Source organism: Equus caballus, chromosome 16 (genome assembly GCF_041296265.1).
Source record: "Equus caballus isolate H_3958 breed thoroughbred chromosome 16, TB-T2T, whole genome shotgun sequence".
Lineage (NCBI taxonomy): Eukaryota > Metazoa > Chordata > Mammalia > Perissodactyla > Equidae > Equus > Equus caballus.
In genome coordinates, this window is record NC_091699.1 from 71,676,214 (window position 1) to 71,689,976 (window position 13,763).

Sequence of the window (13,763 nt, forward strand, 5' to 3'; positions counted from 1 at the left end):
TTAGAAATGCTAATTCTCAGGCTCCACCCCAGACCACCTTTTTCAGAAACTCTGTCTGAGGCCCAGTAGTCCATGTTTTCACCATCCCTTGCACACTCACTTTACCAGGCAAATATTTGGTTTCACCCCTTGCCCTGCTGATCTTTAACTGTGAGCTCAGACAACTTAATTACTTCTTTGATGTTTAATTTCCTTGTATGAGACTTAGGGGTGATGGCACCTGCCTTTTGAGGGCCAAAAAAGTGTTATTTTTCTGCCTTTGTTTCTCTCCACGTTGTTAGTCTTTCCTCCTATTTTCCTTCTCTCTTTCTCTTCTTCTCTACCTTTTCCTCCTCCCCTCCCCTCCTTCCTTTCTTTATTTCCTTCCTACCTGCCATGCTTTTAACTTGGTCATGAAAGATGAATTGAATTTTACTAGGTGGAGAAAGAAGACTAAACATCCCAGGCAGCAGGAACAGCTTTCAAAGGCACACATGAGTCACAGTGTGGGGACCATTTGGCTCTAGGGAAGTCATGGATGAAAGGACAGGAGTGGCAGGGTGTGATGCAGATGCTGAGCTGTGGTTGTAACTATATTCTAAAGGCAATGGTGAGATGTGATATGGAGGACTGGGAGTAACATGGTGAAAAGCATCATTTGGGCAGATTTATCTCACACTGATCCACCTTAATTAGAAGAAGATCAAGATTTCAGGCTGGGAATTCAGTTAGAAAAGACTTATAAAGTAATCCAGGCAAGAGCCTGAATCAAGGCACTGGTATTCTAACGATGAGGGAGTAGAAAAGAATCCCACCTATTGAGAAAGGGAAATCCACACAGCTGGAGGGTAAGGTGGAAGACAGAAATTGACTAAAAATGGCTGTGAGGTTCCAAGTCTGACAGAATGGGAATACCACTGTCAGCAAAAAGGATCCCGGGCAAGGAGATGTTGCTGAAAGAGACACACACAGTTTGAGGTGGGATGGGATTTATGGTTTACCATATTTATCCTTCTAGTCATCCAGGATAGCACTGTTCTCTAAAATTCAAAAATGCAAATTTCCGTAAACCTCCCTGGGAAGACAGCTCCATGAACAAGCTGAAATACATATAATTTATGCTTATATGTTTAAGACAAACTTCAGTCTCTGCTAACTTGTATAACTATATAGCAATCAATACATTAGTTTTAGGAGAGATGCTTGTTTGGACAGGAAAATAAAAGTGTTTTTAAGCATGAATGGATTATATATGTGGCACACTGTGCTTGTTTGTGATTTCTTTGCATCTGCAAAACATGCTGAGTTAATTGCAGCCACACCTCTCCATGAGGTTGCTTTGTGTAGTTCAAGGCTTCATCCCCTCTGGGCTGGATGCACCAAGTACTAAGTTGTTGGTTTGAAAACTCAGGAGTTCCGCAGGTGAAATCCAAAACTGCCCCCAACCCTGCCATTCATGGAGAGCAAGGAAAGATGGAAGAAAGAGGCAGAGCGCTCCAGATTGGTAGGTGGTAGGTTTAATAAGCAAAGGAACTTACAGACGAGGCTGGTCTTGGGCAACTGCAAGACCAGTAGATCTCAGTACCCGCCTGCCAGAATCTTAAAAGTTCATATGGAGGCCTTAACTGGGTTCAGTCACGTATACTGTCCAGATGTCTCAACAACACCTTATTCTCTCAAGGCTGCATCCCTGCAACAGCTTCCACCGTGGAAACAGTAAGCAGAACGTACATTCTAAGGACAGAGAAGTGAGTGGGGAGCCTCTGATTGCCCAGGTCCAGCTCTCGGGTCAACCAGCAGTCAAGACCTCTTAATGACCCCCTCCAATGTAAGTTCACTCTCTTGTCAATTCATTCCCTTCCTTTCAACTTCCCATCCATTGATCAAAAAAGATCCAGGATCCCCAGAGACTCACAAATATGTTCTGTATTTGGCCATTACATTGATCTTTCTTATTTAACATGTAATCAGAGCCATTTTCTATCAACCATAGTCTCCTCCTCAATGTCCAACCTCCAATTATTTTGATTTTTTTTTTTTTTGCTGTAGATTCATGTATATTTTCATTAGCCATTTCAGAGTTTTACTAGTAATGGGAAAGGACTTTTAAATTGTTTTGCCTGTTTTTTTTGGTCATGGAAAAATATACTAATCAGTGGCCCCTTTCTGATATTCTGTGAGGTTTGATTCTGAGGATTTTTTTGGTATCTTACTTCTAGTAGAATAGACCCACTGGTGCTGAGGTATTCCAACATTCAGAACAAATGGAAGGAACTTTGTATTAAAGATTTATTCTGAAAAACTGTTTAAAAACAATCTGATGCATATATCAACACAGCATAGTTCCATGCTGACTCATTTGGTCAGAGACAGTCTGGAAAGATGTTAGTAGACAGCAATCACACTCTCTAGAGAGTTAGAGAAGTGGACTGCTTCAGGATATTCCAGAAGCATATTTGCTCCAGGAGAAGAATGTATTATAGAAACACTACAGCAGTGATTCTGAAACTTGAGCATGTATCAGAATCAGCTGAAGAGCTTGTTCAAACAAAGACTGCTGAGACTCAAACCCAGAGTTTCTGCTTCAGTGGGTCAAAGGGGTGGAGCCTAAGAATCTGCATTTCTTTCTTCTTCTTTTTTTTTTTGAGAAAGATTAGCCCTGAAGCTATCTACTGCCAGTCCTCCTCTTTTTTGCTGAGGAAGCCTGGCCCTGAGCTAACATCCGTGCCCATCTTCCTCTACTTTCTATGTGGGATGCCTACCACAGCATGATGTTCCAAGCGATGCCATGTCCACACCCGGGATCCAAACCAGCGAACCTCGGGCAGCTGAGAAGCGAACGTGCAAACTTAACCGCTGCGCCGCTGGGCCAGCCCCAATAATCTGCATTTCTAATAGGTCCCCAGGTGAGGCTGCTGGTCCGCTGACAACACTTTGAGAACCGTGGCCTTAGAGAGAAGAACATCTTCCAGAAACAGGTTAGTGTTAGGAAGGAACAAGAAACAAAAATTTTTTGCTTCCAATTTATTTCGAATTCAATTGTGCACAGGTTAATTTTCACAAAACACCACTTTGTTCCTACTTTTAATATGCTCAAAATTTCCACTCTTCATTTTCTTCTAAATAAAGTCGTAATAAGTAACCAGAAAGTGAAAATCATTAGCAGTGCCCCCAACCTTTCACCTATGTTCTTAACAAACTAGTCCATTTCTTGGCCCTCAAAAAAATTCTAAGCCTTCATGCCCTAACATTTGTTCCTCCTACTTGTTCTTCCTGGAATGATTTCTTATTCTCACCAGTGTTTTTGCCCTTCAAAGTCCAACCCATTCTTGAAGACTCAACTAAATGTCTTCTCCATTAAATTTTCTCAGATACAGTGATAACTTTTTTTTTTTTTTTTTAAAGATTTTATTATTTCCTTTTTCTCCTCAAAGCTCCCCGGTACATAGTTGTATATTCTTCGTTGTGGGTTCTTCTAGTTGTGGCATGTGGGATGCTGCCTCAGCGTGGTCTGATGAGCAGTGCCATGTCCGCGCCCAGGATTCGAACCATCGAAACACTGGGCTGCCTGCAGCAGAGCGCGCGAACTTAACCACTCGGCCACGGGGCCAGCCCCTACAGTGATAACTTTTTAATCCTGAACTTACTACATATTTCTTTGTACGTTGTTATTTTTATTTTGCAAAACCTTTCATTTCTGCCTATTATAGTTGGGGAAAAAAAAAAACCTAACTACTTTTACAGCATTTATTTTATCGCAGCCTTTTAATCCTCCGATCTACCTTACAAGACAGATACTACTATTACAGCCATTTTACAGGCAATTTACTTCTGTATGGTTCATTTTATTTCTAAATTTAAGTTACATGACATCAAACATGTGATTTAAACACATTTGTGTTCCCTAAAATACCCATCACAGTACCTTGCAAATAATTATGTTTATTAAAATAATCGCTGCATTCAAGATCGTTGTCTTTGGGTTGCTATAAGGCAGTGATGATAAAAGTATTTAAATACTTGAGCAGGTTAGTTCTACAGGCTTCTCTGTGAACTAAACTCTGCTTATTAGGAATGACTGGTTGAGGGGAGGATAGAAAGACCTAGTTCGCTGTCCTCAGTTCAGAATAACTCTGAAGGGCCAATTCAGCCCAGAGCACCCACGGGATCGGCTGAGGCCTTTGCTGAGACTGCATTAAAGTTCAACTTCTCCCTTTACCCAATCTTGCTTCCTATACTCTGTCACAGGTCTGGATCTCAAGGGTTCTACCAATAAACTTCTCGCACACAAATTTCTGTGTTTCCAGAGAATGCTTCTTGAAGAACTCAACCTAAGACAAAAGGAGTATGGACTGACCACATTTATTAACTTTATTTTACTTTTTTTGAGACAGTGCTTTAGAGTGGAAATTGTGTATGCTTTATAGTCAGAGAGATTGGAGCTTATCAGGTATCATCTGGGAGAAATTACTACTTAATCTCTCCAAGCCTGTTTTGTCATCTCTTAAGAGCGATCTTGCTAGGATGAAAGACAGTCCACATAAAGCAACTACCACAGCATTTGACAAAATACAGATGCTCAGAACATGGAGGCCTCTAAGTGGGTAAAGCGGAATCACTAGAAGGCTAAGGATCTACAGCACTTCATCGCTACTCCTCCCAGATGTGTTTCTTTTCATTATGTTGTAATACTATGGCCTGATTTGTATTGAAGGTCCCTACTTTAAAAAAGCCACATGGATTCCAAGTTACTCAGTGCTCCAGCGGTGAGAGATTTTCCTCCAAGTTTGAGAGTAGGGAAAATTTTTCCAGCATGAGACACTGGGATATACAAATCTTCACCACATACAACGACAGTTATGTAACGTCACCTGACTCCTGCTTCTCAGTGGCTTCCAAGGCAGAGAGCCTGGCTCTGTGTTCAGTCACGGCAACGGAGTTGACCCACTCTTTTGACAGGTCTGCTGTCCTCCCCCAATCCAATTTTCTCCTTTTATGATCTGATTTTATTGTTATGGCCTGGGCATTTTATTATAAACTACTCTTTTAGAAAATGTTAGGCTAAACAAGAATCGATCTCCAAGATTCTGAACTCTTGAATTCTCTCCCTGGCCAAAATCTCCTGATCTCTAATCCTTCCCATAATTTCTCTCACCGTAAATCTGATCTTCAGTTTTATGACCTTCAAATTTCAATCTCTCCTAATAGTCCGTGTCCATAACTCACCTTCATGTTTCCTTTCTAAACTTTGCAGTTTGAACCCTATCTTCAGCTGTCACACCATGAGTTGACCACCAACACTAAACACCAGTTGCTGTAACCGAAAGTTTGGTCTCTGAACCCGATGCCAATCCAAATAACGAGAATAGAGTCTTGAGTGGAAGAGGAAAGGTTTTTACCATGCCAGGCACAGGGAGCAAAGCAAGGGCTCATGCCTCAAAAATTGCTAGCTCCCTGATGAGGAATGGGTAGGGATTTTTATTTGGGAAGCCTCCACTCCTTGATATTCCTGAGACAGTGGCTTTCCTGGCAAACTTCAAGGACATATGATTAGCTAAACTTTAGTGTGCCTCCAACTCCAGGCCACCTGGGCTTTTAACAATTTGTAACTCCCATTTAGTTGTAAAGCTCAAGGAGTCCAAGTTTAAAGAAACAGGTATTTACATATGAGTGGAGTTAGAGAAGCAGGAAAGCGGGAGGTGGGTTTTAGTTTTAACCCCATATACGCTGGGTTCAGTGTGGGGGAACTGATATCAGGGCTGACGTTAAGAGCCTGTAACATTACCATATATTTAGTACTTACTATGTAATGGAATTATGTTAAATGATTTACAACAGGGGTTTACAAAGTGTGGTTCTCCAGACCAGCAGCATCAACTTTGCTGGGAAACTTATGAGAAACTCCATTTCTGAGACCCATCCAAGATATTGTAAATCAGTAACTCTAGGGGGGTGGGGCCCACCAATCTGTGTTTTCACAAGTGCCCCAGGTGATTCTGATGAATGTTCTAGTTTGAAAACCACTGCTTTACCAATATTATCTTATTTTATCATAAAAGCCTAAGACTTAAGGGTAAATAGTCTTATCCCAGCTTTATAGATGAGGAAATTAAGGCTCAGATGTTCAGTAAATTGTGCAAGGTCTCACAGATTGCAAATGGCAACGTGGCAAACCAACCCCAGGTCTGAAAGATTTAAGAGTTAATCCTTTCAAGTTATACTCCATGAAATCCCTGACTTGTTTGTTCTCCCATAATTTGTACTTCGTTGATTACTAAACTTGGGTAATCAAGTTTAATCATTTGCTGCACGATTTGTTTCTGTCCTTATGTCCTTGAATATTACTGGGAGAGAAACAAATAAAAGTAGTGATTGTCATCATTATAATACATGTCTATTTTTTACCCCTGAGGTGGGTTCCCAGCTGGTGGGATCACTTGGTGATCTTTCTTCCCATCTTGTGTGGATTCACTGTGACATCTCTGTTAAGACTGCAACTATTCTCCACATTTTCCTAGTTCACAATGCTATTTCCTGTTGATCACAAGGCATCAGTAGAAGGTCTGTCTATTTCCCTGGAGATACAGGGGCAAAATAACATGAGCCTTTCTCACTTCCAGCCATTCTACTTTAGAATCCCAATACATTTTCTTTTTTCTATGCCTTTGTTCTTGCTTCCAAGGAACAGGTGACCCTTTTCTCTGCTAAGATTGATTGCTTAGACTCTTGGTTCACTAGTTCTGTTACTTTTCTCAGATATTCCTCAATAAATTTTCCCCTTGTCTCATTTGGAACTTCTCTCCCACACTTTTGGCCCCTTAACCCCATCCACAAAGTATGTTTGGACTTTCCCTTTACTAAAGAGGAATAACTTTCCTCAATTCTGCTACCATCCCTTCCCTAGTCTCTCTTTCTCATCTTCAGTTCAGTGTCAAATTTCTTTAAAGAACAGTCTAACATTCTTCCTTAGATTCCTTTGCCACTCCTAATAGTGATACCTTTCTAGTACAACAGTTCTCTCGAATGTCATCAAGGAACTTTTCTAAACCAGATCCTCCTCCAAAAGAACCCAAAAGCTTCCTTAATGTGTATTAATATTTCCCCTTTAATCTCTGTACTGTCTGTTACCGATGTGCATCCCTGTAAGAGAACTTTTCCCTGACTTGGTTTCCATGACATTGACATAGCAGAATCCACTTAACCATCTCTTCCCATCTTTTTGGTTGTGCTTTGCTTTCTCTTCTTCTTTCTGTCTTATTATTAATTTCTTCAGCTAATAAACATTTTTGAAACCTGCTATATGCCAAACATTAAGTTAGGCGTTGGGGCTACAACAGTGAATATGATACATGTGGTCCCGTCCTCTCAGACCCTACAGGTTAGTGCAAAAACTAGGAATGAGAAAACAGTACATTATCTCACTTAATCCTCACAGCTGCTTTCTGCAGACGGTGCTAGTATCCATGTTTTATAGATGATGATACTGAGGAACAGGGAGGTCACACAGCTCCCTGCTTTTGTCCTAAGCACTTTCTGTTTTTTTATGTATTCTAACTTACTAAGCTCACATTCTCCCAACAATTTACCTCCATATACATGCCCAGGGCTCGCAAACACAAGAACAAACATCAGCTCTAACCCAGAACCCATCCCCTCAGAGCAAGGCATGGATTGCTGTGTAAACAACCCCACCTGAACATCTCCCTCAAACCCCTAACTAAAAATGTCCAAAGAGAACTCATTATCTGATCGCCTTTCCCAAATTAATGTCGACATAAAACCAACCGTCTGTTCCCTTCTTGACTTCTCAATTCTTAATGGTATCATCTTTTTTCTAGTCTGCCAGGCACAAAATATTAGAGATATCTTGAACAAATCCCTCTCCTCCACGACTGCTAAATACCATTAATTATGTCTCAGCAATGTCTCCTTTTAACCATCTTTACACTTCATTCCCTGCAGGTGTTATCATTGTTCCTACCTTCACGACCTTTACCTGTGGTTTCCACTGCCTCCTAAGTGCTTTCTACAGTTTCACTGTTTTCCGGTTCTAGGTCACCCTATTAACCTGTTACATCAGGCCAATCGTCTTGCTATATTTCTGATCCTGGTGGTTCCCTGCTCAACCCTTCTGAAGTGAAGTACAAACTGCTCAGGCCAGCGATCATAGCACCTGCCTATCTTTCAAGCCAGTTCTTCTATCTTCTTCGATGTACTGTATGTCCTGGGTAAAAGGGTCCACTATTCCCCATACTTTTCTGCCTTTACTCTTTCACCTTAAATGTCCCTCCTTTTTACCGCTGTCTGATGGAATCATACCACATTTTAAGGTTTATCTCAAACGGTCTCCCTTCCATGAATTCTCTCCAGACCTCACTGTTTTTTTGAGCTCCTTGTGGTAATATGTTTGATGTTCTCTTCTGGCACCGTAGGCTGTCTAATACGCTGTTATATTGGTATAAATACTGTCAAAGTGCTGTTTCAAAGCAGGAACTGTGTCAGATTCTCTTCTCCTCCAGGAAAGCCCTTTCCCATAGTAAAGGCTTATTACCACTGGCTGAATTGACATGGTGGGGTGAGTGTTTAAATCAGGTGGAAGCAATAGAGAGAGGATCAAACGAAGCTAAGATAGTCATGCTAAGTCAAAACACAACATATCTTTTGGCACGTTGGCTATATTTCTCTTTTTATTTCTTTGTTCTTGGCATTTGCTCTTCTTGATTTGCTTTATCTATTAGCTTGACAAGCGATTTAACTACAGAACAATGCTGGGCATCTGCAGAAGTCAACAACTGGCTCACAGGAGGAATAGACTGCCCCTTAGAGGACGTTACTGAGCATTTTCTTTCTGAATGATGACGTGTTTGTGGGGTGGTCACTGTTAATTTCTTTTTGGAGCTTCTCTTGAGAACACATGACCAGCGAATTATCAATATCTCTCTATGCTTTCATCAGCATTGGAATTTCTATTAATTTTATCAATAGTAATTACAACGACAATAACAATACTCTCATATCTGTAGGGCAGTTTATCCTTTTGCACTGTGTTCCGCTTTATGATTTGTTCGGCCTCCATAGCATCCTGAATGCCCATGAAAAACAGTGCCTTCGCAACTTAATTTCAGATCATCTTACAAATAGTGGCTGAGCTGATGTTAGAAAACAGGTTTGTTTTGTTGGTGTTTTGCAATTCAAAACGCGGCCCTTGGATCAGCAACCTCTGCCACACCATTAGAAATGCAGAATCTCAGGCCCCACTCCAGACCTATTGGGTCAGAACCTGAAAGTTAAACACCCCTCTACATTATAGGACGGGACAACAGAGGGTATGTTTTCATCCCCAGGGTATTGTAACGTGTGTGTGTGTGTGTGTGTGTGAGAGAGAGAGACAGACAGACAGACAGACAGACGGAGATCAGTCAAGGGAAGAAAAATCTCAGTAGAACATAGGTCTCTCAAGTTGGGTGAGCGCTCGCCGTTTTGTGGCGGTGGAACTTCCGTGTATATTTTCAGTAGCTTCACTTGACGATCACTTTGTTATCTGCACTCTGAGGTTAGAGGTTAACTGTTAAAAAAAATGAAAACAGGTGGTGTGTGTGTGTGTGTGTGTGTGTGTGTGTGTGTGTGTGTGAGTGGTGGTGTGTCAGGTAACTGTACCCAAACCAGGAGGATAAACGACCTAAGCACAAAAGGAAAGCCCTTTCCGGAGCCTTCAGAAGCAGCTCACTCCAGCTCATTTCCAACATCTCTAGTTTCTGGATGCATTTCTCCTCCTCGCGTTTCCCCTTAACACCCACGATCCACTCACTTCATTAAAGCCAGTTGCTCGCCTCCCGGTTTCTTTCTTCCTTCTCGTCCCTCTCCCTCTTTCCCGGCACCCCCGGGCCGGCCCCTCCCTCCCTCCGAGCCGACTTGCACCTCTCCCCAGCCGGGTGCACCTGAGGCTGGCGCGGGCTCGGGACGCGTGCGGAGCGGCGCGGCGGAGGCAGAGGCGCGCAGACTGCCACCTCCAGCCCGCGCCTGAGGGACAGCGCGCGCAGAGCTTCGGGGACCATTCTCCACGGCCGCCGCTCACGCCTGGTGGCGATCCCCGCGGCAGCTGCGGGCGGGCAGCCGTGCGCCCCCGGGCCGGGGATAGCCAGCCCGGCGGCTGCACCTCCCAGATGCCAGGGCCAGGGCGCCGGGCGGCCGCCAGCAGGAGGATGAAGGGCTCGGTGGGAGGAAGGAGAGAAAAGCTACAGGGGGCGCCGAAAGCTCAGCCCAGCCATGGTAAGTTGAGCGCAGAAGAGATGTCTCTGCTGGGGTGGTGGAGTTGGCTGGGGTGCCAGGCGCGGCGCTGGGGTTGCGCCCCTGCCGGGTGCGAGACGCACCGAATGGGCATTTACAAGGTCCGGACCCGGGACCTCCCTCTCCCGAGGACTCCACACCATGAGTCCGCACCCCTGCCTCTTCTGCTGGGCGCCCAGCAGAGCTGTTAGGTTGTGGGGGCCGGAGTGGAGAGCGCAGAGCTTGAGGGTCTCTGGACACCACGCGCTGCCGAGGACCAAGGGGCGGAGGAGGCAGCGGTGGAGAGGACTTGGTCAGCCTGGCTGTGGTCGCATTCGAGGGCTGGGCCACCAAGGATGGACGCCCTGCTGCCTGTCTCCTATTGGGTGTGTGCGGGGCGCGCTCCCTCCTCGGGAAACCTGGCGAAGTTGTTGGGATAAGAAAGCACAGTGGTGCCAGCTTTGTGGTTGTCTTTTCTTTTCTTCTTCTTCCTCTTTTTTTATTTTATTTTTTTAAATCTCTCCTCGGGATGCTCATGATTTTTTGAAGGCAGCGTGAGAAATTACTGAGTTATAAGAAACCTTACAGGGGAATCATGTAGGGTGGGGTTGGAAGGCTAAGGTTAAACTAGTCACCCTGAATCTGATCACCGTCCTGGGCCGGAGTACCGAGTTGCAAGAGAGAGCCGAAGTCACCTTGTGACTTCTTGCATTTTGGGAGAAGTTTTATTGTGGGTGCGAACTGGGGTCAGAGGAAACCTGCCACCCCACTGTGTTGTCACCCCTTGTGAAATGCTCAATTCCGCTGACAATTCAGACTTCATATAATGTATTTCTGGAGGCTGTGTTTAAGTCTGGTTTAGCCTGAGCTGTGGCTAAAGTAACGAGTGATGTGCTGTTCCCGAGTGTTTGAACATCTCCAAATTCTGGAACCTTGAGCTGACTTCGAAATTACCCTTCATTCTGTAGTTGTAACCAGAGGACCCTCCAGCTGGCACTTTTCTATGACATTCCTGTGGTGCTTTCTAGGGATGTGAGGGGGAAATTTCTCTCTCTTCTCTTGAGGCTATTTGCTAGTTGGTCTGTTAAATGTGCCTTTCCTGAGTCCACTCAGTTCTGGTTCACCATGTTCCCTGAAATCAAGTGGAAAGGTGTGTCTCCCTCCGGGTTTTCATGCCACCCTTGTGCTGTACTGGGTAATTCAGTGACTATACTCTGGTCTCCAAGCCTGAAAGGCAAATATGGGTCATTTCAAATTATGTAGATTGATGCAGCACAGCGTGTCTGGAGTTTGCTGCAATTTCTTCACATTTCCTTCCAGATGTTCCTGAGAAATTAACTTGAGCCCTCTCTTCATGGAGCTAAAATATAGACTGGGGGAATGGGCAAACATCTTGAGTTAATGTATTATCTTAGATTTAAGTAAATGAGGTTCTGGAAGCTCTCTGTGTTAGAAGAAAGAGATCTAAGCCAAAATGTAGGACTTTGGGACTATTTTTGCTCTATGACAAAGTGGCTGAAGGACGTTTTGGATCATTTAATCATGGTAACATTAACAACAACAAAACAGCATCGTCTAACATTTGTTTCCCACTCACTGTGCACCGAGCAGTGTGTTAAGGGCTTTGCAGCCCCTATCAATGCATAGCAGCCCCAAGAAAGCAGCATTGTTACCATCTCCATTTTGTGGATAAGGAAAGGGAGCCTTAGAGATGTTAAATTTGAGAAAGTTCCAGAGTTGGTGTTTTGGAACCCAAGATTGCTGGACTCTGAACTCAGTTCCATTAACCACTGTACAACCTCTTTGAGCCTCACTTGAAAAGTGGAAGGCTGACCTCTCTAAGTTCTAAATCTCATGAAAAATTAGTATGGTGATGACAATATCATAGACTGATTCATCTACAACTATTTCAGATGTTGAATGCGACGGAAAAGTGGACCCTGAGACTTGAAATCAAGTGAAAATTGTGTGGCATTTATGTAATTCGGCCTGCCAGCCCTATAGACGGCTAAATGCTGAGGTCTTGGTGTTCCTCTTGACGTTGTTCCTTCCTTGAGCTCCTTTATTGTAAATCGATAGTATTATATTGTAGCCTTTCTCTTAACAATGTGTGATTTGTAACATCAAACGTGCCAGGTGATAACATCACATTTGTATGGCTCTGTCGAGTTATCCCGAGGTCTACCTGGACACTCTCATATTTCAGCCAGCTTGTAATTCTCCGATCCTAACAGAATATGGAAGTTCTATTGAGAGATAATACTAGCAGCTTGTGTTAAAATTTCCTTTTTATTTTGAATGGTATTTTCAAAATAATTATACCTCCTGCTGTGATTTGCCATTTACTAGGTGCATCAAAAGTTTAATAATGAAAAATGTTTGCAATTCAATGAAACATGGGGTTTCATCTACAATAACAACTCCAGCTAAAAGATTCACATCTAATTTAGGGCTTATTTTATCTGAAATTTAATTAAGATGTTGCATTTCTCATTGCGGAGTGTGTGTAGGTAGCTGAGTACACATCTTCCTTTATTTTCTTGTAATCTCCAACTTTATGAATTTATTACTCATGAATTCTTCAGATAAGTTATGTTGGTGCCTGTCTAAAGATTTTGAGGTTTTAAAACTAAGAGCAAGAATGGCAGATAGGATGCATTTGTCATATTTCTTTACAAGCTCTAATTATGCTTGTTTTGGGAATAGTGATCTATTTTATGTCACAGGTCTGCACCTGAATGGAATTATCAAATAAAAAGCATATAAATCCATTGGGACACTAATGATATTAATATCCCAGATGTGAGAGCAGCTTTGGGAAATAGAGAATTTTTGAGAAGTTAAAAATATTTTACCATGTTTCATTATACTTGCATGGTATATTATTGTTTTCAAATAAAACCACATTTCCCTGCCCAATTAAACTAATGTTGTTGCTGTGAATTCTTTTTATTTTCTTATTTATTTTATTTTTATTTTACTTTTTTGCCCTGGAAGATTTGCCCCAAGCTAACGTCTGTGCCAATCTTCCTCTATTTTGTATGTGGGTCGCCACCACAGCATGGCCCCCAAGGAGTGGTGTAGGTCTGCACCTGGGAACTGAACCCGGGCCATCTCTTAAGTGGAGCACACCGAACTTAACCACTAGGCAACAGGGCTAGTCTTGAATTCTCTTTTTAGAGTTAAATTGTGTTTTCAAGTAGTAAGTTAACATTGCATGAAATATAAATTTCTATCTTTTCTTTTGATGTAGTTGAAGTCCTAAAAACAATGTGTTTTGCCTACCAGAAACAATACGTTTTTGAGTATGTAAGCGTTTTAGCAGAAGTATAAAAATAGCGTAGGAATAACTTGCCTAGAGGTTTTGTTTATCTTTTGGAAGTGGATAATGAAGTTGTTATAGTGGTTACTACATTTAACCTTAGTAGTAAAGTATTGAAACTAATTATAAATTTGAATTGAGTTGCAAAATATTTTGTGACAATGAGAGTCTTGTAAATGGCTTAGCCTTATAATCA

General features: G+C 42.5%; 1 protein-coding gene and 1 long non-coding RNA gene across 2 annotated transcripts in view; both read left to right on the plus strand.

The window, feature by feature from the left end:
* The first annotated feature begins 2,637 nt into the window (after positions 1-2,637).
* LOC111768468 (uncharacterized) lies at positions 2,638-6,366 on the plus strand. Its single transcript, XR_011427120.1, has 2 exons — positions 2,638-2,957; positions 4,228-6,366. It is a non-coding gene; the product is annotated as an uncharacterized lncRNA (long non-coding RNA).
* Positions 6,367-9,763: 3,397 nt separating this feature from the next.
* ZNF385D (zinc finger protein 385D) overlaps positions 9,764-13,763 on the plus strand; it is an 804,272-nt gene continuing 800,272 nt past the window's right edge. The window contains exon 1 of the mRNA XM_023621244.2: positions 9,764-10,248. Within this exon, the coding sequence (XP_023477012.1) occupies positions 10,143-10,248 (106 nt within the window). The 5' untranslated portion in view covers positions 9,764-10,142. The remainder of the gene's footprint in view (positions 10,249-13,763) is intronic.